Source organism: Notothenia rossii, assembly GCF_949606895.1.
Source record: "Notothenia rossii genome assembly, chromosome: 10".
Classification (NCBI taxonomy): Eukaryota; Metazoa; Chordata; class Actinopteri; order Perciformes; family Nototheniidae; genus Notothenia; species Notothenia rossii.
The window spans coordinates 9081715-9106667 of NC_136908.1; the positions used below are offsets into that span (position 1 = coordinate 9081715).

Below are 24953 nucleotides of genomic sequence, written 5' to 3' on the forward strand. Positions count from 1 at the left end.
GTGTGTGTGTGTGTGTGTGTGAGAGAGTTGCGAGAGAGAGAGAGTTGCGAGAGAGCGAGAGAGAGGACGCTCTGAGAGCTGGAAGAGAGTCAGTGTCAGTGTTGGGTTACAGATGCGGTTTAAAGTCGACCTTGCATTACATTTTACGGCTTGGCAATCAGAAGTTGTTTTCTCCAGGTTACGTATTGATCGGTATTAGTAGCCAATTTGCATAACCCGCATGCCGGTTGGCTGAGAGACAATCATCCCATCTTGTGAAACAAACTCGCCCTGCTTTCCGCGGAAGAGGAGGAGGAGGAGTAGGAGGAAGGGAGTGCATCGGCTCTTACACACACTGCTTTAATTGATCAAATAAGAAGCTATTTGACAAAAGCCGGCTCGGACCGCAGGGGCTGTGGAGGAGGAGGACCAGTGCAATGATGACGGGCAGATCTGTGAAAGACGTTGACAGATACCAGGCTGTCCTCAACTCTTTACTGGCGCTTGAAGATAATAAATTCTGCGCTGACTGCGAATCAAAAGGTAAGTGATTGCCGATGTTTCCCAGTCCATGCCGGTAGATAGCCAGGGCATAGATCGCCCCTCTTGCTCCTTTACTACGCTAGAAAATGCGGCGGTGGGTGCATTCATCCTTTCTCGACCAATTACCTTGTACTATGCTGCAAGACACGGCAGCACATCCTCACAAGGCTGGAGCTCAAAGTGTATCTACTATCACCAAGTCGTTATTATATATGCATATTTAATGTGGAATACCTTTCATATAATAAGATTTTTGTTAATGATGAGAATTAAGGAACTTTAATACAGGAAGGAACGAGTAAATGAGATCATGTGTAAAAATCAGTCTAATGAATGGGACCTCTGCAAAACACCTGAGGCTCCCTGAACTCCAGTATGGAAACCACAGGGGTAGAAGGGATGGAAACACAGATAGAGACATCAGTACTGACTTTGAGTCACCCTGAACAGACTGTTCCTGCCATCTGAGGGCAGACAGGGCACAGGGACAATATTAATGTGGAGGGATTATAAGCGTGTCATCCTCACTTATTACTATAATGTTATTGTAAAGTAATTTGAGCAATTAGTGCTACAGTGCTTCATATTGTCTTTCATGTTTTACTTTTTGGGAGATTGTTGGTATATAGTATCCTTGAATCATTCTAACATGTATTATAGGATTAGTAAAGTTGTTTAACTCGATCACAACCAGTGTTTGTGCAACTTTCAGTCTATGTAGCCTCATGAACCATGTCATCAGCTGTTTGGTGAACCTGTTTGGCCATGCTGGTCAATAAACACTGATGTTTTGTTCACAAAAACACTGAGTTTGAGAGTCCCACACTACTTACCTTAATTTTGTTTTAGGATAAACTGTCAATAAGTTGTTATGAATTGATGATATCTGTGAATGCAAAATGCCACTAGAGGTACATTGGCAGATAAATGCACACAAAACCACACTCAGGTGTACGTAAACAACGTATGTCAAAACTTTTAAAGAAAACCTCTAGTATTCCAAACTGGTTTTGAGTCAACTCAGTTAAGCTGCTGCTGTTTAGATTGATAAGACTGACCTGTCCATACCATGTCAGAGAAATGATTGAACAGGGAAGCTACATGTCACATTTCCACTTCCACACGACTGAAACTGCTCCCGCCTCAGTCATAAATGCTCGAGTGAAGGCTTAATGTACGTAAATCACTGCAGGCTATCACACCGGGGACACCCTTGGGATTCCTCATGAAAATGTTATGAATTATATGAGTTAGCTGCTTTCCGTATTCTACAAGGATTATGTTGTATTCTGTAGTGCCACATTCAGGTTTGGATCTGAGCTTGTTTGCTTCACAGACAGAGGTAGACAAACAGACAAATGGACAGGCAAACAACCACAGAGAAATCTGATGTGTACAAAGCACCCTCAGAGGAAAAATCAATAAGCTATAGTAGCTGTTTTGTGCAGCATGGCTGCTCCTAGGGGGAAACATTTCTTATGTTTGGTGCACATAAGGACAGACGGACAGACCTTTTGACATCCAGTAACTTAGCTGACCTTAGCCTCGGTGCTAACTCAGATTGTGATTGTTATTGGGCCATGACTACCTGTGTGTTTGTTCTGCATCTTTGATTAAATCTCTTTGCCTTTGTCTGCCTCCCTTTTCCTTCCCAATACTAAGTCTGTTTGTCTTTTAGGAAATTATCCAGGGTGATGATGCTCGCAGCACAAATGTTTTATTAAAAAATCACATCAGGTGGTTTTCTCTCTGGACTTGCTTTCTTACGTAAAGTAGAACAACATAATTTCACTGGCACAATTTACTGCCTTAGCCTACAAATAGCCTCAATTAAAAAAGTATTTTGAAAGTCAATAACTTAATTAATCTGTGACAATTGTAAAAGCAATATCTTCTTACATATACCCTTTTTAAAGATTGATTCTCCAGGTTTTACCTAAACCTTACTTCCACACACTTGCACATATCTAGTGGCATTTTTACAGTTATCTTTTGAGTTGACATGTGATTTCAAGGTCTTGGTTGGGTTTAAACTGCTTTCACCAGCAGGACACAGTGAATGCTTGGTTTTACAAAACAAAGTTTTGTTCCAGAGTATATGGCCTGTGGATGGTATTTTTAATTTGATATAAATAGGATTTCAGGAGCTGTAAGACTTCAGGCGAAGAGACTTGTGACTGTTCAAAAGTCAATTTTAAAAAAGCACGCTGTGATCAGACTCTTGCAGCTTCTGTAAAAATGTGACTGCTCTAAAACATCGACAAAAGCAGAGGAACACAGATGATGAGGCATTATTTCTGATTTTGTGCAGTGGTGGACCTTTCTGGACCAAATCAGGGACATGTAAAAAAACAGACATTTAAAATCTTTCGGTTCTATTGTTGTCATTGATGTATTCAAATAATCAAATGGCGTTTATCAGGCATGCCTGTGCATCGCTTCTTTGATTGGCTTGACCTTAAAGTGCAGCAGACTGGTCCAAATGCAGATGAGATTAGGAGTTAGTGGAGAAAATAGCCACACACAGACGCACACACACACACAGCTTTATTTTGAGCTTTATCTTGAAGAAAACATATCTTTTGAACATTCAGGGACCTTTCACTATAATCTGAAGCAAATTTGCTGTCGGGTATAGCAGAAGCCTTTTCTGCATTTATTATTTAACCATTTCATAACATGTGGCTCCATACTACAATTGATAAGGTCACACATCACTCTCACTTCCCATATTTTTTTCATGTAACTCTGCTAATGAGCTGGCACTGAAATGTGGGTTAATGCTTGAAGAGATGTGTTTCATCTCATACCTGATTAGCACACACTCTCACTAAACTACACACGTGTGCACACATAGTGCACACACCCTTAAATCGGTTGTCCCCTCCTTTCCTTCTCCAAAGGCTTTGACCATATGGCCTGTGATGAGGTTCAGTCTAATCTTGTTTGCTTTGACATACATCTCCGTGAGTTTATCACCCTCCTCCCTCGCTGTGATTCAAGAGGAAGTGGTGAGATGTGTGGAGCCAAGTGTGTGCTTACACCAGTGCATGAAAACACACAAAAACACATTAGCAATGCTATTAGATCCTCACTGTCTATGCTTACTATACAGACTGCAGCAATTAAACCATGTCTCTGCCTTTTAACTGCAGCTTACTGCCAGGTCTGCACAACTTCCCGTCTCTAATTTCTCCTATATCGCATGACGTACTGTATTATTTGTTTTTTTATTACTTCCTCAGAATGTGACACTTCATTGTACATACTCAAAACTGCCAGAAAATAATGAAAAGAAGGGAGAGAGAGGGTGAGGCAGGGGCATAATGTAGTCAACACTTCAACCTCTGGCTTCCATCTCAAGAGGTGGTGTGTGTGTGTGTGTGTGTGTGTGTGTGTGTGTGTGTGTGTGTGTGTGTGTGTGTGTGTGTGTGTGTGTGTGTGTGTGTGTGTGTGTGTGTGTGTGTGTGTGTGTGTGTGTGTGTGTGTGTGTGTGTGTGTGTGTGTGTGTGTGTGTGTGTGTGTGTGTGTGTGTGTGTGTGTATATAAAGCCTCCCTCCATTGATGTCCCCATTGTACTTGTGTTTACGTGCATACCGGGCCCTGGTTGCCGTGGAGATATCACCTGGTGATGTCAAGCTTTATCCCTCCACGAACACTTAGGCCCCGCCCCCCTTTCACCCTTTAAGCTCATCCAATCAGAGGCCAGCAGGGATTTACCTTGTAACAATCAGGTGATTGGCTGTTTGTGTGCCCTGGCTGGCATACAGTTTAGACTCAGAGTACCAAGGACAGCGTGTACTGTACAATATATTACTGTGTGTACTGTATACTGTATATTACTATATTTCCCTCAATCCTCAACTCTGTGTGCAGTTTGGACATTATTTCTGAATTATAACATGGTCCTAACTTTAGGATATTTTGATTTAATCATAGTTTAAACCTAAAGTTGTTAAATTACATTTTGAAACAGAGCCCCTCTATAAAACTGAGACTGAAGACATGATACTATAGTAGGAACTAGGAACTATAGTAGGAACCCTTTAAAAGAATAGTTTGGATTGATTGAAATGGGGTTGTATCCGTATACCGTATAGTAGGCAGAGTGAAGAAGATACGTTTGTGAATCCAAACCAAGTCCAACAATAGCCACAAACTTACCGGTCAGGCGTTAGTAACCTCTATCGTGTTCAGAGAGGTTACATAACTGTTTTTGTCAATGGTGTTTGGTGGGTTTGATAAGAGCATGGCTAACAGCTTCATTTCCCTGTCAGAAAATCATGTCTGAGAGCTGAGTAAAGCGGTGAACATGTTCTAATTATGGTAATTATACCATACAATAAAAGTCATATTGTTTTTTCTTGTTGGTGGGCCTTTTCAAAACACAATTTGCTGCTTCCACCGTCGAAATCACTAAATTGTTTTAATGGCACAATGTTGAATGCAATTGAATATATTGCAAATGATAAGTACCTCGTTCAATCTCACATTAAGGGTTGTCTTACAGTGAAATGTAAACAACAACAATACACCTATTATTATATTGTTCCCTTTTGGTGTCAGTAGCAGTAAAGCGAAAAACAGAGTTTGTTAAAGTGTATACTGTGGGCAGTGTTTTAGTTGAAGTTGGGCATTGAATTATTTAATCTTTAATGTTTATAGATCAAAGTAAAGGATAGTTATAATAAAACATTTGAATTACAAAGTTTTCTGAGAGTTGTTCAAAATGTATATTCAATACAAGAATGCTCTGTCTTTAACCAAGCAATAAAATATCTACAGAGACTAAAATAACAATAACGTCAGTAAACGGATTAAACGAAGCATAAAATCATGTCTAAAAATGTGATTTAAAGCTTACAGTGACGGCGTGTTTTACTCATCTTTTCATGTATGAGCAATTCAAACCTCAGTGACTCACCTGCAGGATCACAGTCATGACACTGCCATTGTAACACAGATGGTGGGTGTGTATTAGTTAATTATCAATAGGGTCCATCTGCGTAGCTCTGAGTGGCTCTGGGTCACTGTTTGGCCTCAGGGTTTCTGGATTGTTTTAGATGCTGAAGGGCTCGAGCATGGGACAAGTGTGTGTTAAGATGAGTGTGTTTGTGTGCTGGTGTAGGAGGGCGTAGGATTCGCTGATGACTGAGGCTCTGTGGGATTTAACTAGATGCAGCAGAGAGGCTGCTATCCATGTGGGATATAGGCTAATGAGCCATATGCACCTGCTTGTGTGTGTGTGGATGTCAATGGCTATGTGCATGAATACGTATGTTACTGTGTGACGTCTGCAATCCTATGTGTCATCATAATTGTCAGAGAGCTCATGCTAATTATATGTGTACAATGTTGTAGGATTCTCTTATTTACATCCAACAACAAAATTGTCACTTAATGCACAATAATGACAGGCAAGTTATTTCCATGTGGTCCTGGGTAGGGATGATAGGCAGATTACCAAATTGCTGTTTGACAAATTTAGCAGCTTCTCTCCAATAATAGTATGTACAACTCTGAATTGAACTGTTGGAACTGTTGGCATTTGTTGCTTTTCCGGACATTTAAAGGCATGTTGCAGATTGAGTCACAGGGAAGAGGATTACAATGAGAAACGTGATGGGGATGGAAAGAATGAATAGCTTCAGTGGAGAGAATTAAAAGCGTGAGTGGGAACAAAGAAAGGTGGGATTACTTAAAACACCAACAATGCCGAAAAGAGCCACACACTGACACTGCATGCACACGATATATAGTGTGTGTGTGTGTGTGTGTGTGTGTGTGTGTGTGTGTGTGTGTGTGTGTGTGTGTGTGTGTGTGTGTGTGTGTGTGTGTGTGTCTGTCTGTCTGTCTGTCTGTCTGTCTGTCTGTCTGTCTGTCTGTCTGTCTGTCTGTCTGTCTGTCTGTCTGTCTGTCTGTCTGTCTGTCTGTCTGTCTGTCTGTCTGTCTGTCTGTCTGTCTGTCTGTCTGTCTGTCTGTCTGTCTGTCTGTCTGTCTGTCTGTCTGTCTGTCTGTCTGTCTGTCTGTCTGTCTGTCTGTCTGTCTGTCTGTCTGTCTGTCTGTCTGTCTGTCTGTCTGTCTGTCTGTCTGTCTGTCTGTCTGTGTGTGTGTGTGTGTATTGTGTGATTGTTAATGCGTATTTTCGTAATTAGATGAATGCTTCCCGGTTTATGTCATTTATGTCCGTGTATAATCAAAAATGGTCAAATATTTTATCAGGCTGTTGCAATTTGCTTTAGTTGTATAATTCAGTTCAGTGTGAACAGTTAGTCTGTTTTATTTTTTGGACAAGGTGACATTGTCATTATGAAGTATTTAAGTTCACTGTTCCTATTTCCAGTTTTACATCGACCAAAAAGTATGCAGATTTAACATTTACCATGGTGGATTACACAAGTTATAGTTATATATTCAAGAGTTAATGGTGATGAACTAAATGGAAACAAATTGCAATATCAATAAAAATGTAAATTACACTGGCCATAAAAGTGTAATGGAGGGTTATATACAAAATGGATGTAGTGAGTAAAGTTCCTCACAAGTGTTACAAATACAGATAAATGTGTGTGGGTGAGTGACAGAGAGGCTCATTATAGATCTCAGTTTGCTCTCACTCGCTGCTCGTCCCAGCAGGCCATCAAACAGCTAACGTCCACCATTTGATGACTATAAAAATCCTCTCTTGTTTGTCTCTCTTTTTGGCTCCTCTGCCTTCTCCTCCCCTGATGTGCTTCAAGCTGCATGTTTGACAACCACAACCACACTCGCCAGGATGATTCATCAATGTGCTATTCAAACCCTCTACTTTTTGGAGTTTGCCCTATAACAACCGTGGAAAGATGTATAAGTCGAACCTGAAGTGTTTAATTATACCTCGAAAGAAGGTGTTTGTTGGCATGTGTTCTTTTGATTACAAAAGAAGAGAGGAAGTTTACTCACAGCTTTTACTCAACTGTGGAGGAATGTGCATCGCAACATGGTAACTGAAAATCTGATTTGTACATACTGTTTATCCAATCTGTCCTTCCTTTTTTTAGAAGTCTATTCCTCCTACTCTCTCTATATCTGTTCAAAGTACATGTAGGTGTGCATTGATGCTGGACATATGCTGTATATGGGTTCTTACTCAGGCACTGCATTGAATAGAACCAAAGACGGAACTATGGTGCAGTGTGCAGGTGTGTTTCCCTTTTAAAAAAACTAGCCTTCAACTCTCTCTTGCTCCCTGTTCCTTGTCGCCACACTCATGTGCACACCTGAGCACCAGGACTCCAAACATCCATAATACCCTGTTAGCAGATTACATTGATGCTTACACCACATGGACACGCAAGGTTTCGGAAAGTCAAATATATGACCATGTGTAATTTCATGTCAGATTAGCATTTGTTTATGGGACTTGACAGCCAATCTCATGGTGGCAATAGAGAAACAAAAAATTCCCTAGGATACACCCTCTACAAACTATGAACATATTCGCCAAGATTTAAGGGCAGTTCATCAAATAGTTGTCAAGCTATTTCACTATTAGCCCAAAATGTCAACTCATGGTGCTTGAGGATAAGGAAGGGGCTGATCCAAGTCAATAGCATTCATCCTCTGGGCACCATGGATATTTGAACCAAATCCAATAGCTGTTAAGATACTTCAGTCTGGACAAAAGCACTAGACCAACTTTGCCAACATTAGAGTCATGCCACTTGCCTGGCTAAAAAGAGATTTAAAAAAAAAAAAGCTAGTACAAAATGCAACAAAAAACATTGGCAGCAATCAGTCCAAACCCCAGAAAGTGAGAATTTGGACTGTGAGCGAGAGATATGGACAGGCAGGGGAGAGGAGGAGGGAGGCAGCGTTTGTGAATGAGACAGATAAGAAATGGCGGCCAGGACACAGCGGAGCATTAGAATAAAGACACAGTCATTCCAGCACAACAGGGAGTTTAACACAATTGCAAATCTCACTCTTTCTCTCTGTCGGCATGTGTTGACAGCGGCTGAGCAGAGTAATGCTACTGTGATTAGCCGCCGTCAGAGCTAATGCTGCAGCCAGACGCTCAGGCTGATGGACATCCTCTGTCTGTCTGCTGACCCTCTGTTATTGCTTGCTTTCTGTACTTGTGTTTGCATTATTATCCCTTGATGTGTTCCCTTTAACTCATTTAAATAAAAATGTAGCCTGCAAGCTCTGCAAACCAGAAACACTTAAACATGCAGAACAAGGCCTATGGTAGCCTTCTAATGCTTCAAACAGAATAATCCTTTTAGCCTTTAAAGTGCAGGATGCAGCCAAGACAAGGAGCTATGATTTGAATCACTTGCACCTGCACTGCAGCTGTCTTTAAGAGGAAGCTTTTGCATGTTTTCTCTTTTCTCTTTAAACTTCCTCTTTCATTTGCATATACTGGCCTTTCCGTAACACTGCACGGTGACTTTGGCGGACAGGAGAGGACAATGAGTAATCCAACTTGCAAGCTGCTCTTCCATCTAGTGGTGTAAAGGCCACAGTGCACCAACTTGTAGCAAGGTTGCAAGCAAGGACTCATAACAGAGATGAGGCAGAGGGTGGCTGGGTTCATCCAGGGAGGGGGAGCAGGAAGAGATGGAGGAAAGAGAAGAGGAGGAGGGGCAAGAGGAGAGTGAGATGTAAGGAGAGACGGGGAGAGAAGCAGCAGTATTCTCTTTGAAGCTGACTGTATTCTCTGAAGAGGACGGTTGCATAATTTCAGCGGGAAAATAGCCTGACGGTGTTCTTTGTATTTCCCCCACTCTCGGAGTGGTCCGGAAACATAAGATATATTTGAAACCTATAAAAACATGGGGGCACTAAAAAGTAACCGTTATGACAGAAATGGCAGCAATATAGACAAAATGGCCCACTTAGATTACACACCCCCACATACACAGGCTCATGACCATATGAGTAATCATCAGCTGCAGGTATCGAGTGTGTGTGTGTGTGTGTGTGTGTGTGTGTGTGTGTGTGTGTGTGTGTGTGTGTGTGTGTGTGTGTGTGTGTGTGTGTGTGTGTGTGTGTGTGTGTGTGTGTGTGTGTGTGTGTGTGTGTGTGTGTGTGTGTGTGTGTGTGTGTGTGTGTGTGTGTGTGTGTGTGTGTGTGTGTGTGTGTGTGTTACATTCTGCTCCCTCTCAGTCTCAGTTAAGTAGGCTAACTCTCCTATTGGATCGCATTACGTGCCACTGCATGACTTACACTGGATTAGCCGATTCCCAGCTGAATTCAAACTAATTATTGAATTTCCGGCTTGTCTCTCTATAATTGAACTTAAATTAATCAGAGTGTTTCTCATCATCCTGCATCCAATCCTCTCGCCTGCTTACTCTAGCTGTCTGTTGTACTTCTAGACTCATTCTACATCTTCATCTCTCTCGTTAGTTCTTGTGCTGCCGCCCAACTACGTTATCAACCTCCTCTAAAGACTGTTTTCTCTAAATATGAAACATTACCTCACTCTCTCTGCCAGGTCCAAGATGGTCATCCTGGAATTTGGGCATCTTCATCTGTATCCGCTGTGCTGGTATCCATCGAAACCTGGGGGTCCACATCTCCAAGGTCAAGTCGGTCAATCTGGACCAGTGGACACAGGAGCAGGTCCAGGTCAGAGGTCACACTACAGATACGAATAAATAGAGAAGATATGTTAATGTCTGACAAATACAAACACATGTCCATGCCCCTGAATGTTTCATACTGACAAACAAAGGCATCCATAAGCGTCTGTATGAGACACATAAGACATTCATCTATCCTTAATGGAACAAACTTCCTGAACAACCTGAGTTCTTCACCAAACATGACTTTTTTTCAGCTGCTTACCCAGAACTGGTTTTAGCACCTACCGTATTTAAAATGTTGTTTTTAAACTATTCTGTATCTCTTTTATGAATGGTTTTTATGAATCTGTTATTGTATTCCTTTCTGTTGTCTTCTTATTAAGTGTTAATGATGAAGCACTTTGAATTGCCTCTGTGTCTGAAAATGTGCTATATAAATAAACGTACCTGACTTTACCTTACCTTTAATGTAAGCCTTTACGTTACAATTATAGATGCTTCAAGTAAATAGGATATAATGTGTTAATTGGTTAGCTTTAGAGGCGCTGGTAAGCAGAACTTTAAAGACAAATATAAGCTTATTTCACATGTATTGATTACATCCCACAATGATAGCGTCACCGATACGTGGGTTTGCTCTTGTAGAAAAGGTGGAAAAATATTGGATAAATCAGGGATGTGTCAATCATTAATGGATTGATACATGTACATATTTATTTAGTAAGGGACATTACAGGTTAAACATAAGGCCACAGCATGTACCAGCTTTCAAATCAAATCAAGTTTTATTTATATAGCACATTTATAAACGATTTTTGGTCGAGCCAAAGTGCTGTACATATAATAAAAATAGCCTACAGTAGAGACACTTTACAGACAACAGCACAGATTGTTCAGAATATCAGTATGAGAAAAACGACACCCTCTACATCCGCTTTGGATAGACATTGTACTGTATGTGCTTTTACTTATGGATGAGGTACAATAAAAACAAATGCTTTAGACCAGTGGTTCCCAACCTGGGGGGCGCGACCCCCTTAGGGGGGCGCCAAAGGTCGCAGGGGGGGCGCCAGGCCTCAGATGATTTGATGCCAAATCTCATATTTAGACTTTCTTTTTTTTTTACATATAATAGTAACGCAATAAACGATTGTCACTAAAAGCCTTGTCTCTACATTAAAATAAAATATAAACAATTATTGATTAATTAATTTGAATACAAATTCAAGTGAGTAGCTATTAAAGGCATAAAAAGACAGACATTTATAATATTTTCTTTAATAGAAATGTTTCTTCTGCCCGTAAAGTTTCCAAACCAGGCTTTTCTGGATAAGTGCATTTTTAAAACATAGTCATTGTCCATGCCGGTTTCAGTTGGATTATTTGTCACAGTTGCTCCGATCAGATCGGTCTCCTCCATTTTGTAGATTATTTACGACTTTTGAATCCACATAAACACATCGGCAAAGTCCGGCTTACTTTGAGCATGTGTTTTAAACAGTTTAATCCCTTTGTGAATTGTTTCCACTTGCGGCGTCCTTTAATTTCTTCATTCAGCGGGAATCCAAATGAATGAATCCTGAGTCCAATAACCATCAAAGTCACTCCAATAGTGCTCCTTAATTACGCTTTCATCCTCCTTTAACAAAATACTTCACATTCAGCTAGTTTTTGACATTAGTTGTAGCATTTTTGAGAGTTTTAAACTTTAATTACCGCTGTTGCCCCCCCCCCCCCCCCTTGGTTATTTTATTCATATTGAGATTCATATACTCCTCTTTTCGACAGAATAACCAAACATTTCTGGTGGCTTTAGCTGTGTCTGTCGGGGCTTTTTAAATGTTGCATGCTCACACACAGGAGAGGAAGTAGACACGTTCTCATCAGTATGCAGCTCATCTTGCCTGGGTCTGATGGGCCAGACAGTCAGCATTAATCTCCCTTTTGTGAACGTTTTTCTATAGTCAGCAATCTTTTGTCTCTTTTCTCATGATCCACAATATGAACTCCCTTCGTTTGATACACTGGACTCTACCTATATCAGAGAGAGATTAACAATGTTAACATGTTTTCTGTGATTTGGTGTCATCAGTGTGTTCAGGAGATGGGAAATGCCAAAGCCAGACGTCTCTACGAGGCTTTCTTACCCGAGTGCTTCCAGCGCCCTGAGACAGACCATTTAGCAGAGATGTTTATTAGAGACAAGTATGAAAAGAAGAAGTACATCGATAAAGTCATTGACATCCAGATGCTTAGGGTGAGTCCTAACACACACACACAAAACAAGGCTCTGTGCCTTCGACAGGATCATTACAAAAGGCCTGAATTGCATACCTTCTTTTGTCTCTTCCCTCATCATCTACCCCCTCTTGAGCAAGGCCATTTCATCTTTAGTGTCTGTTTGCTAAACAAAACCATTTGTTTCTGTGTACAGAAAGAAAAGAGCTGCGACAATATACCCAAGGAACCAGTTGTGTTTGAGAAGATGAAATTGGTGAGTGCAGCATTGATAGAGAACTAATGTTGTCCCTATGTTGTTAGATTTGTAACATGAAAGGTAGAGTAGGTAGAAACACTTTTTGTTATATTCCCGATAGCAACGAATAAATGAAATGCTTTGACAATAAATATATAGAAATATTTCATCTGTGGAAGCCGTGGCGCTGTAAAAATAAAGTCCAATTATTTGCCTCGGCCCGCGGCAGATAACTGGACGGCCTACCTGCCTGTCAGCCTTCCATCTCGTGCACAAACTTATCTCGTGCCCTCATTGGTCATGTGCGCGTTCGTGTGTGTTGGAGGAGGGGCTCTGTAAGGAAGTCTGAAGGAAGGGTTGTGTACTTTCAAATGCTAGCTTATTCGAGCTGGTTTCTCCATTCTCACCTACCCTACCTTTAAGCTGATGCTCTTAGTATTCAATTGAGGTATAGAGTGCTAGAGGGAGATTAGGTGCTAAAGAAAAAGTAAAGAGCATGTTAGTGTGTTAGGAGAAGGTGACACGACAGGAAGTACATCATGAGGATAACAATCAGCCAGTAGAGGGAGATTGGGAGTAACTTTGCTGGTCAGACGATAGCAGGAAGGTCATTTCACCACCAAGGACTCTTGATTCAAGCTCATTTTTTCCATGCAGACATATTGCATTACTTGCATCGGCTTTCTCTGTTGTGACAGAAAAAAGACGTCAGCCCCAAGACAAATACCCAGGCTGTCACAGACCTGCTTGGATTAGGTAATGCAGCTCAAACATATGCACACACTAACACCCATTTACAGAAAGAGATATAAATAGATATTAATCTCTTATAATCAGACTATCTACGCTCTACCCTTTCTTAGATGCCCCTGCTCCAAGTCCTGCAGTGTCTAACAGAGGAGGATGTGTTTCAGACAGTAATGGGAGGCCAGCGGTTTCCAATCCGGCTCTGGCACACTCTGCTCTGGATCTCTTCAGCTCCCTGCCAGCACCGGCCACTGCTTCCTCTAAAAGAAACACGGTAACACACTGCAAATACAGCACAGGGGGCTATTCACAGAATCCCTAATGTTTCTGCTATCAGCGGGCCTCTAGGGATGGCATTTGGTCCATACTGAAACATGTCCATTACTCTTGGATGGATGCCATAACATTTTGTACAGATATTCATGGTCCCAAAAGCATGCTGAACTAAGTGAACATAGCTGCTAGACATTGATGTAAGCATTTCCGTTGTGAGCTTTGGCTTTATAGAGCGTGAATATTGACTTTTAGGCCTAATTTCAATCTTGTCATTGAACCCTCCCACTCCATGACAGAGAGAAATTACACTTCTTTAACATTTAGGTTATAAATATACAAACATACATATATAGATGTCCCTGCGAGCTATGAGGCGGACTTGCTTATTTTTGGAGGAAACAGTCTTAACCCTTTTCTAATTCTTAAGCTTCTTTGGTGGCATTTCTTTTTTGTAAAAGGTTACAATAGAAAGGCACACTTTCTAGACTAGACATGTTCTCAGTTTATCTCGCAAACCACTCAAACACCGTGGTTATTGCACCCTTGTACTGTTGATGATACATGTATCCTCTCTGTCTCTCTATTCACGCCACCCCTGTCCTCTCCAGCCTGTTTCCAGCTCCATGCCCCAGAGTAGAGTGACTGCCTCTGTGCCTGAAAACCTCAGTCTGTTCCTGGATCGGACACAAAAAGCAGAGGGGGGCGCTGTCAAGAAACTGTCCAAGGACTCGATTCTCTCCCTGTATGCCTCCGCCCCGTCAGTACACGCCAGTATGTCTGCTCATGGTAAGAACTGGAAAACGTTCTCTTAGATGTTGATGTCTCCTTAGTGTTAATTTGATATCAAAAGGATTAGAGAATTCCGATTACAGAGTGCTTACCAATGCTAACATGGCCGCTTTCTCTCTGTGATAACTGCCAGCAGGCTTGTACATGAACCAAATGGGATACCCGACACATCCATATGGATCGTACCATTCTTTAGCCCAGGCAGGTGGAATGGGAGGCCACATGATGACATCACAGATGGCCATGATGGGACAGCCGAATGGCCCAATGGGTGCTCAGGGTGTCATGGCACAGCCTAGTGGCGCACCTTATATGACGGGGATGACCCAGGGCATGATGGGACAGCAAAGCGCAATGATGATACAGCAGCAGAACGGGATGATGGGACAGCAGCAGCAAAATGGGCTGATGGGACATCAACAGAATGGGCTGGTAGGACAGCAGCAGCAGAATGGGACGATGGGACAGCAGCAGCAACATGGGCTGATGGGACAGCAACAGAATGGGCTGATGGGACATCAAAAGAATGGGCTGATGGGACAGCAACAGAATGGGCTGATGGGACAGCAGCAGCCGAATGGGCTGATGGGACATCAACAGAATGGGCTGATGGGACAGCAGCAGGTTGGAGGTTTACCTCAACAGCAGGTGTACGGAGGGCAACAAACTCAGCAGCTACAGTGGAACATTACCCAGGTGTGTGTGTATTTGTTTTGTAATAAATGAATTTCAAGGTAGAAAATGTTTTGTTGATAACAAAATGTGTTTTGTGTTTTATAGATGACTCATCATATGGCCGGTGTGAATGTCAGCAACACCAGTGGCACGATAGGATACAGCAGTCAACAAATGAGGGGCTCGACAACTCAAAGCTCAGCGCACATGACGGCGCATGTTTGGAAATGATCTCATCTATCAAATATGTGATGTCACGCCAATAACCCTGGGAAAAGAGGGGGACTGAGTTGTACGAATCTTTCAATCACTCTCCAGGAGACATTTTCGAATGAAAGGGGGAAGAAGAAGAAGATGAAGGAGGAGTAGGAGGAGAAGAAGGAGAAAGGTGTGAAATAGCTGAAGGTTTCGAAAACCACAACTACCTCTTTCTCTCTCCTCTCTGCCCAGGCTTCCTATTCTCTCTTCCATCCATGGCCATGTTTTGCATATTCCCATTCTTGCCTTCAGAACACTTTGGCATGATGTCCAAGAAAACAGGTTTCAAGGTTAACTGGTTAGGACTACACATCCTTTTTTGTAGCCTGTAGGCTATGTGCCAGCGTTGTACAAATCAGCTATGTGTGGGTGTTAACCAACTGCACGACTGAAAAGAACAGATTTTATTTATTTTACAATTGATCATAATCAGAAGAAAATGCAAAACTTACCTAGCTTAAATCCATTGGTTGATGTGCTTGAATATTGAGGTTATTTTGTAAGAAGACACATTTCCCTTAAAGGATGGAGACATACATTATTTCAAGACTAAAAGTGAAGGCTAATATTTGGTTTCATTTGGTAAATAGTTTGCTTTCATGGAAATGAGCCTAAATGGCTCTTTTTGCTGTGAGTGAGACGAATATGAAGCTACCCCCAGCAGCTGGTTAGCTTGTTTTAGCTTAGCCTAAAGACTAGAGACAGGGGAAACAACAAGCATGGCTTTATCTAAAGACTTTGAAAGCATTAATTAAATGAGGTATAATGTGTTTAACAGTGAGCTTGATATGTACTGTTAGGCAGATTGTTCTACCTTTTAATAGACAGAGAATAGCCACATTTCCGGTCTTGGTGTTAAGCTAATTGACTGCTGTGGTTAGCTTCATAAATACCATGGTATTGATTTTCTAAGCTACATTTTGGCAAGGATAAGCATTCAGGTAATGTCAAACCAAAATGTCAAACTATTGTGTTAACAAATAACAAATAATTCACATCAGAATCCAACAATTAGCTTAACTTTAGCCGCAACCATTTCCAAGCGCACAGGGGTAAAGATTTTCAAAGTAAAGTAACAAAGGGTTTAAAACTAGATTAATATTCGTACTAGAAAATATTCAAGCTAGGCTAGGCTACGCTAATCTATTATTTGATCACCCCTCAAGCTGCACATGGAGGGGTAAATAAACATTAATGAATTAGCTTTGCGAAAGAAGAAATACATTTTTTAAAGGTTTCTAAAAACATTGTATCCCCTTCCTAAACACTCAAGTCGTTCTAAAATAATCAAATTTAGGGAAATCGTTTAGGTTTTTAGATCCTTTGTCTCACAAGTTATAGCAGCTACAAAACGCCATTATGATGATCTCTTCTACTCTATTTACAGAGGGCTTCTTTGAGAATACTGAAACTCCACTTCATTGTCTGAAGTCCTAAACTGGATTTTGGGAGACCAAAGATCAACGCTAGCTTTATTATGGTTGTACAGTATTGCAATGCTTTGTTACATCTGTAGCCGCATAGCTAGTGATAAGTAGAACATTGAAGTCAGCAATCCTTTAACAGTCTGGTCAAACCTGCTCTCAATCAATGCATATCTGGGCATATCAATTCACTGTGCTATTTCCTCAGACAGGGTGGGACACTTAAAGTCACTTGCATGCATGTACATGTTGAAGTAACACTCACACACCTCAAGTTAATCTACCTTGTACAATAGAGGCCTCAAAAGTTGTTGTTATATAAGAGAGAATTAGAGAGAAGGAGGTGAAGGACAGAGACAAAAGACGACCAAGGTACAGATCATGTTTCAGATTCTTCCACTGAATTGCATGAGGACAATGTTTATCTAACTGATTGTATGTTTTTCAAAATATCTGAATGTGTCTCTCTGAATGTTTCTCTCTACATGTTGATCCGCTTCGACCAAGACCAACAAAATGTTTAAACGACTGCGCGTCTTGAATGTGTCACAATGTACTTGACTCATTTTGAATACACACCTCAGTAATACTGGCGTGTGTTTGTTTTTGATATTCTACTGTCAATCAATGTAGACTTGTGTCTTCTGAATGTCCCGTGGTCAACAGCGTCCTGTCTGTTTTTGGTGAATTGATGAATTCCAACCAAGGTTTAATGTCTTGCCGTCCAATTAGGATCTAACTGTGACCAGGCTGACACATTATCAGGTCACTCGAGGGAGTGTGAAGCGAAAAGTGATACGACCACTCACTTCCACACAAGCCATCTCTATGTCCTTGCTGTTTTGTGCATTCTTATAATGCTAACCCTTGCATGAAGCCATTAGTGTAAATAATATATCTTTCTGTTATGTCATGTAGAAGCACAGAAATGCATCTAATGTGAGAGCTTAAAGAGAATTAAATGAATATACTCTTGTGTAACAAGATTACAATTAAGTGCTGCCACTAAAAAAAGCAGTACAGCCTTTAAAAAAAACTCAGAATTTTGTCTATTCCCTCCGAGCATTTCTTTCAATTGTATCTCATTTGGTGGCAGTTGAGGCAACAGTGTGAGAGCAGCAGTCACTTTCTCTGCTCAGAGCAATATCTGCCATGTTACAGCATATCTGTCAGAGAAGTTTCTTAATAAGCAGTAAAAAATACATTCCTGTGGGCTACCGGCTTAGTATGCTTCAGTTCCTTCTTTTGTCTGGTATATTTTCTGTGAAATAAAAGCAAATAAAAGGAATGCATCTTTTGATGTACTTGTTAATCAAGATATTGTGTAGTTTATTCTTTATCAGAATGTCTCTGTATAATAAGTAACACATGTGATGTATATTAGTTCTGCATTTGTTCCACATGCTTTTGCCCCTTTTTGATTTAATAGTCACTTTCATTTGAGAGTATGTGATCCTTGTCTCTGTGAAAATATCAAAAATAAATATTGTTTTGATTAAATTGTATATATTGTTGATATTTCAAAGATGTTCAGTTTGACCCAATTGTTTTAAGGTTAATGTATGAAATGAGGCAGATTAATAAAAAAAATACATTTAACACATTATTTAATCAGAATATCTTAAAATACACAGCTGACAAATATGTGTGATTCAAATAAACTTTATTGACCTTGCTTCCAGATGTCAAAGGGCATGCAAATACAGGCTTCTGATTCAGAAAGAATTTTTTTGTGTTCTCCGTTTGATTCTATTTTCTTACAAAACTACGTGCACCTTAAGTAATCAATTCTGCAGCGTACAAACCACAAAAATACCAGTTTTACATTATCAAATACTGCACATAGAAAACATTTACAAAGCACAGGTATAAAATTACAGCTCCCTTTCTCTTCATCATAAGCATCCTTTCAATAGACGGCCAGCTATGCGTTGCCCTTTAAAATGTACTCTGTGAACGCTCCTCGGTGAAAAGGTTAAGGCCGGTTTAGAAAAGACAACCAATCATCCAGCATCACCCGCAATCTAATTAGAACTGTGCTGAATGTTTTTCCTGCAGCTTCAGATTTGTATCCTAGGCATCTTTTTTACTATATGTGCTTAGCTCCATTAAAGTCAACGCTCTTCAAAGCTGTTCCCTACCTTTTGGAAGTTCAAAATGTGCTTTGCTGGGTTTTAAGATGAAGGTTGTCTTGATACTGGCGAGGGAAGCTACAGTGGCCTTAATATAGTTTGACAAACATCTAAAAAAGGACAGGATGGCTACTAAGGAGACTTGTGCTGTGATCAACAACATTTATAGACGTGGATGAAGACAAACCCATGTGCCCATCAGCTCAGCAGTAATGTCAGTAACGTTGACCGTTGCTACATCTGTAAACGGATATTTGGAATGCATGCTTCGTTAGGAAAGGAAAGAAAAAAACGAATTTGTTGCTCATGGCGGCTTTCAGAAAGTTATTCACAATGCAATGCATGCTCTGCTGAGTCTACATTGCTTCTAGTGCTTGAAATTGTGATCTGACTTAAAAATAATATTTGTTATGGTTGTGAGCTGATACAAATTTGGCCTGAGGTTCCCACAACCTTACTCTAATGAGTGAAAAAAGGCTACAGCCAAATGGTTATTGCAAAAAGTATTTCAGAAAGTGGAAAGCTAAGACCATGCTACTTGAAGATACAGCCTTTTCTTTTTGCATCTCAATGAATTAAAATCGAACTGGGTCTAATTGACTTCCTCAACATGTGTCATCATTATCATCGTTATTCTCATCGTAATCAGACCATCATAAAGATTAAATACAGGAAAAGTGTTAATCATGCGGCAAACATTTTCAAGTTCAAAGCACAGAAATGATAACTCAATCAGCTTGATAGATAAATCGAGTTTCAGTTACAAGGGGAATAGCAATCTTTTCTGTTTTAAAACCCATCGTGGCATTTTAAATACATCAAAAGTGTGTTTTCGCCACGCAGAATTCATGCTTGTTTTTAACCACAGAGCTGTTCTTTTAAAGTGAACACACAAAGAAAAGGACATACAGTATACAGTAGAAGGGGCAGCCTGAAACAATGCAGGTGAGATCCCTGGAAAGTCCTCAAAGAGGCAGTATAGCAAACAAGATGACAAAAAAGTACACTCAGTTCTGGGGTAAGGATTAAGAAATACATTCATAAAACTATACATATACACATATATAACTTCGGTAGAATATTTCAAGCAAAATACATTTGTCAAAACGTTCAGTTGTGTGCTACAATAGTGAAGCAATGTCTCCTACACAAATAAGGCCATTGTAAACCGAACAAGCCCTCATTTTCGCGAAAAGCAGATTTGTGCCTCTGACTCTCTCTCTCTCTCCTCTTCTGAATAATAACTTACAAAAATAAAATACATTTCCAAACATTGCACTCAAGAGACAATTCAGGTTGATTGAAGATACATTAGAAAAGTTTTGCACAAGACAAAAGTTGTGGGTTTTACAGGAAGAAAAGCAAGCGTATCATGGGTGTACATTACAATCTTTACATTCAAACCCTAGATGAGCTAGATACTGTCTAAATCGAGCTAACACTATCTTTACCTGTATCTGAAACACAGCGTTATCGAGCTCTACATGCTCCACGCTGTTTCCAATAAACTGCTATAGTCTGTAATGGACACTTTGATCATTCCATCAATATTGCAACCCGCCTGCATGCATCTGCCTTCACATTTACAGAAGTCGAATACTCTCTTTCGACCTGCTTAAAGCCCCTGTCACACTGTCCCGAAATTGACACCCGATGGACACACGATTAAGGAAATGTTCAAATTCGGCTCTGATCGTAACAACATCAGGCCATTGGTGAGGGCATCTTAAGCCGTCGTATGACCGCCGGTGGAGTTTCTCAGGCTCCGGCAGCAACTTCGGGAGCGGTGGCAAAATCTCTGGCATGCCAAAGATGGCTTAACAGGCCCTCACGAATGGCCCGATGTTGTTACGATCAGAGCCGAATTTGAACATTTCCTTAATCGTGTGTCCATCGGGTTGTTTTATTGCACAACAAAATCATGTAAACATATTATGTAAATAACCCAATTTGTGTTCTGTGAAACTAAAAAGGATATAATATATTATTTTGAAGGCGAGGAAGTTGTTGTTGCTATGGAAACAACATGACGGAGAAAACGTAATATCTTCTACATATAAAAGACGGAGAAAGTAAAGAACAAAGTCGGAAAATATCAGTACAGTATCATAATACTTTAACTTAATTGTTTGTGTTACTTTCGTTGCAGTTGTATGTCTTAAATGTAATGGAAATGTTGCCTTCGTGTGTGGTTCGGGGCCATCTTCGTGCAAAATTCACAATTCCATATCCGTGTATCCATCGGGTGTCAATTTCGGGACAGTGTGACGCGGGCTTAATACTCTGCCCTGCCATAGTCAACGCTCTTTAGGCAACCCTTTTTAAACTCACTTAAAACAGTTGTCAACATAAGTCAAACGTGATGAGACGATGCATTTTAATCATGTGATCCTACAGCTCTAATCTAAGTGTTAATGGTCATATCTGAAAACCCTGGTCCTTACCCTCTCCTCACTGTTGTCCACGACTTGAGTCAACAAGGGGCTTTTTTGATAAATATTTACACATTTAAATCTCTCTGTCACATGCTCATTATGAAGCATCACGCAATACAGTAAATGCATTGAAAGACACACAGCCAAACTACACTTTGAAGAAAGGCAGTATGAAACATTTCCCTTTGGTTACAGGAATCAAACGATTTGGGCAATGCTCTCTGTTAAAACTCTCCTAAAAAGGATAATTTAACTTCCTAATGCATTGTCTCTTACTTTTACTCATAATAACTGCTCATGTTCAGGGCTACTCAGTAAACAGCAAAGGGAAATATAAGTTATCCTTTAAGATTAAGAATCACACGGGGAAATAAACATTTTGAAGGAGTTCACCAATGACTTAACATTTAGGAAAGTTATACAGGTCTATAAATGTGTTTTTAAATATTCTTTCCATGTATTTTCCATCTCACAAACAAAGCTGTTTTGTTCACACTGAAGAAAATGTGTGCAAATACCAAGAGTATAATCCTCATTTTGACATCATGACAGTCGTTAAGAAAAAATAAATAGATAGAAATAAAATTAAAAAAGTACATTAAATCAATTACTACACATACAGTAACAGCTCCAGCTCCACTAGCTGCAACAAGTTAAAAAACCCTCCCTTTGTGTACATGAAGGGACGGTCAGATTTCATTTCCTCCTCCAGAAGAAGAATGAAAGATTGCCAGAGTTCCCTTTATCCAAAGTTCAGTGAGCGCTGGGTCTCCCTTTTTGCAGAAAGAGAGGAGTGAGCAGTTCTTAGCAGCTGATAGAACATATGGTGGTGATCAAACTAAATGTGAGCTTGTAAACACGCACAAGCTTTTAGTAGCCTGTAAACTGGGACTATCATCTCTCTTCACGCTTCTTAAAAACCTATCCGAGTTGGGGTTGGTCCTGAAACAGACAGGTTGAAGAAACACTGAAGGAAATGATGACATGTTTTAAGAAACAGTAAACACATTTTGAACCTGCGACTCCTCAATGAAGACTAATTGTACATCTTAACTGAACCAGGTCAGACTTGTACTTCTATTTTTTTTATAAAGAAAGTTCACTACTTAGAACAAAGTGGCATTGGTCCTTTTTGGTCATTTTAAATATATCTAATAAACAAATGCAAAAGCAAATTGTTAAATGTGTTTGGGACCTGTCTTTATCCCTTTAGAGAGCTTTTCCAAAATCAGAGTGGATTGTTACTCTTGGCTTATTTTCTATTAACCCGGTTCGGTTTCACGTGCCAAATATAAAATGATTTGCCTTTAGTATCATTAAAACGTATTAAAAGTTGGCTTGTGAAACACCCTTAAGTTTACCTACGGACAAAAATAAAAATACCTTTGAGCAATCCAATGTTCAAGAAAACATTATCCTTTTGTTCAGATTTAAAGATCCCATGTCATGCTTTTCTGGGTTTCGCTGTGTCTCGCTGTCTCGCAGACGGCCACTGGGCTCACAGGGAGGGAGGGGGGGGGGGGGGGGGGGCAGGAGCTCCAACAAGCCATGTAGGACAGAGAGTGAATATACTATACAGAGATGCTGTATGAGAAACCAATGTGAGTTTAGAAAATTGCACAATATAAATCTATGTTAATAGACCTCAACAATGGAATTATGATCAGTAGAAATGGCCATGACATGGGACCTTTAAGCCAAAGATCTGTGGGAAACTGACCTGTTACATGCACATGTTGGCATTCAATTCATAGATTCAAAGATGTACACTGGAGTTTGATCAAATAAAATAAAATAAATAAACAGGTGGTCAACCACTGCATGTAAATCAAACATAATATTACAGTAAAGAACCATCTTAAACTGGAAATATGAAGAGTGACATCTGAAGCGAATGAAACTGGCGCACATGGCAGGTGAACAATCAACCTGCTGGAAAAGTAACTCTGGCATAAACAGTCAGTTATGGAAAAGAAGATCCAATTAGTGTTCACACACACACACAACAGGTTTAGAAACATGTAGTGAGACAGAGTGTGTGTGCCGAAGAGAGGAAGGGTTTGTTGTTACCAGCTGTGTGTGCTCACCACCTTCTCTTTATCAATTAGGAACATCAGAAGGGGGAAATCAACAGGAAGTTCAGACAGTCTGGCTGCTGGTATACAGAGAGAGTGGCACCCCCTGGATGTGGAACACACGAAACCCTAAGCTGGAGCTGGACACATTTCCCAGAATGCCTTGTGCTGTACAACAGTCCTTTCTAACGATGAAGGCAGGGTCATACATTTTGTTCATCAGCGAATGAGTAGCTGGCTGAATCATTTGTTCTCTTCTCCTGCAGATTGTGATGACGCCCCCCCCCCCTCGTCACCACCCTCCTCACTAACTCGGTGCTTTTTCCTCATGACGGATTGCAAAATAAAGCAGCTCCTGTTACATTGGCCGAGGAAAGCAAAATCGAACATATTGAAGCACTTTAAAATGTCTCTACAAAAGGTTGCAAGCAAACATGCAGAATGCAGCCCATACATACATAAACACAAATAAGTATATAACTATCTATTTATATATATGTGATATATTTATATCTATATATAAACTCTGCCGTGTGAAAATTATAGAATAGCAGTGTTGCTACCTCACATAATAGCCATTATGTGAATATCCAAGCCTGTTGCCCAGGTGTGTGTGTGGCCCGCCGCTCTCAGCTCGTGTGTGTAGAATGAGTGTTTTTTTGCATTACATCTAAGTCATCGACTCTGCTACATTTCCATACTTTATATTGTATACTATTTCACCTACGACTTATAGTTATCATAACAACATTACAATTGCTTTGGTTTTTAAAAAATAAAGTGTTTTTTCCCTTAGTTTGGCATAGAGAGTTTAGAAAGTGGCTTTGGGATGGGCCTGGGATGAAATCTGGGAATGCAGAATTGCTGAGTCATGGTAGGAAAGGTTGAAAATGGGAACGGTGGGAAATGCTACATATTCTGGTAAATTAAGTCTACTTCAAGTTAGATTCGCTCAACTAAAATACTGATCAGTGTGTGTGTGATTATGGACGTACTGAAGGATATGGCGATCAGATATTTGCACCTATATGTGTGTTCCTGCACAGATGCACATGGGTATATATATGTGTGTGTGTGTGTGTGTGTGTGTGTGTGTGTGTGTGTGTGTGTCTACCTGTCTTGCACTTGGAATACAGTCATTGTGTATATTTACAGTGTGTGTGTCCGTGTTTGTATGACTCTGTGCCCGTGCATGTGGGGTTCTGCTGGGGGTCTGCTGGGGGTCTAGGTGCACGAGGGGCTGGTGGCGCTCTCCAGGCTGGACTGAGAGAGGCGTCTGGTGAGCGGTCCGATGCTGGGGTCTGCCAGAGAGGAGGTAGGGAACAGCTTGTACCAGCCGCTGACCGTGGCAGACAGGTCCAGGTCCTCCAGAAGGATCTGGGCCATTCCCATGAAGCACTTGTGGTCCATACGCCCGTAATCCCCCCACACGATTACCTAGAGGAGAGGTGAGAATAAGTTATACATATACTAAGATTTCAGTCTCCCACAAGAAGGAGAAGACTGCGCCTCAACTACGACTACACATCTTTGTTAGTGATAAATGCTTAATAACTCATTTTTTCTGAACAT

General features: G+C 40.6%; 2 protein-coding genes across 7 annotated transcripts in view; one reads left to right on the forward strand and one right to left on the reverse strand.

Annotated features, from left to right (window-relative positions):
• Positions 1 to 90: 90 nt before the first annotated feature.
• smap2 (small ArfGAP2) lies at positions 91 to 19360 on the forward strand. Of its 6 annotated transcripts, none has more exons than XM_079656155.1 (9): positions 91 to 522; positions 10004 to 10137; positions 12187 to 12588; positions 13269 to 13326; positions 13434 to 13591; positions 14202 to 14379; positions 14516 to 14804; positions 14958 to 15078; positions 15163 to 19360. In XM_079656155.1, the coding sequence occupies exons 1-9, from the start codon at positions 417 to 419 to the stop codon at positions 15286 to 15288; spliced, it is 1572 nt and encodes a 523-aa protein (XP_079512281.1). In that variant the 5' UTR covers positions 91 to 416; the 3' UTR covers positions 15289 to 19360. The 6 variants fall into 6 exon arrangements, with proteins under 6 accessions (XP_079512281.1, XP_079512282.1, XP_079512284.1 ...); XM_079656156.1 differs by having other exon boundaries at positions 12187 to 12351; positions 12529 to 12588; positions 14516 to 15078; XM_079656158.1 differs by having other exon boundaries at positions 12187 to 12351; positions 12529 to 12588; positions 14519 to 15078.
• The window catches only part of rims3 (regulating synaptic membrane exocytosis 3), a 223713-nt gene continuing 217145 nt past the window's right edge, over positions 18386 to 24953 (reverse strand). The window contains exon 7 of the mRNA XM_079656163.1: positions 18386 to 24818. Coding sequence (XP_079512289.1) covers positions 24606 to 24818 — 213 coding nt within the window. The 3' untranslated portion in view covers positions 18386 to 24605. The remainder of the gene's footprint in view (positions 24819 to 24953) is intronic.

Coding starts and splice junctions, on each gene's coding strand:
- smap2 (XM_079656153.1), top strand. CDS start 417: ATGATGACGGGCAGATCTGTGAAAGACGTTGACAGATACCAGGCTGTC. Junction 10,138..12,186: donor GGACACAGGAGCAGGTCCAG/GTCAGAGGTCAC, acceptor TGGTGTCATCAG/TGTGTTCAGGAGATGGGAAA. Junction 13,327..13,433: donor CACAGACCTGCTTGGATTAG/GTAATGCAGCTC, acceptor ACCCTTTCTTAG/ATGCCCCTGCTCCAAGTCCT.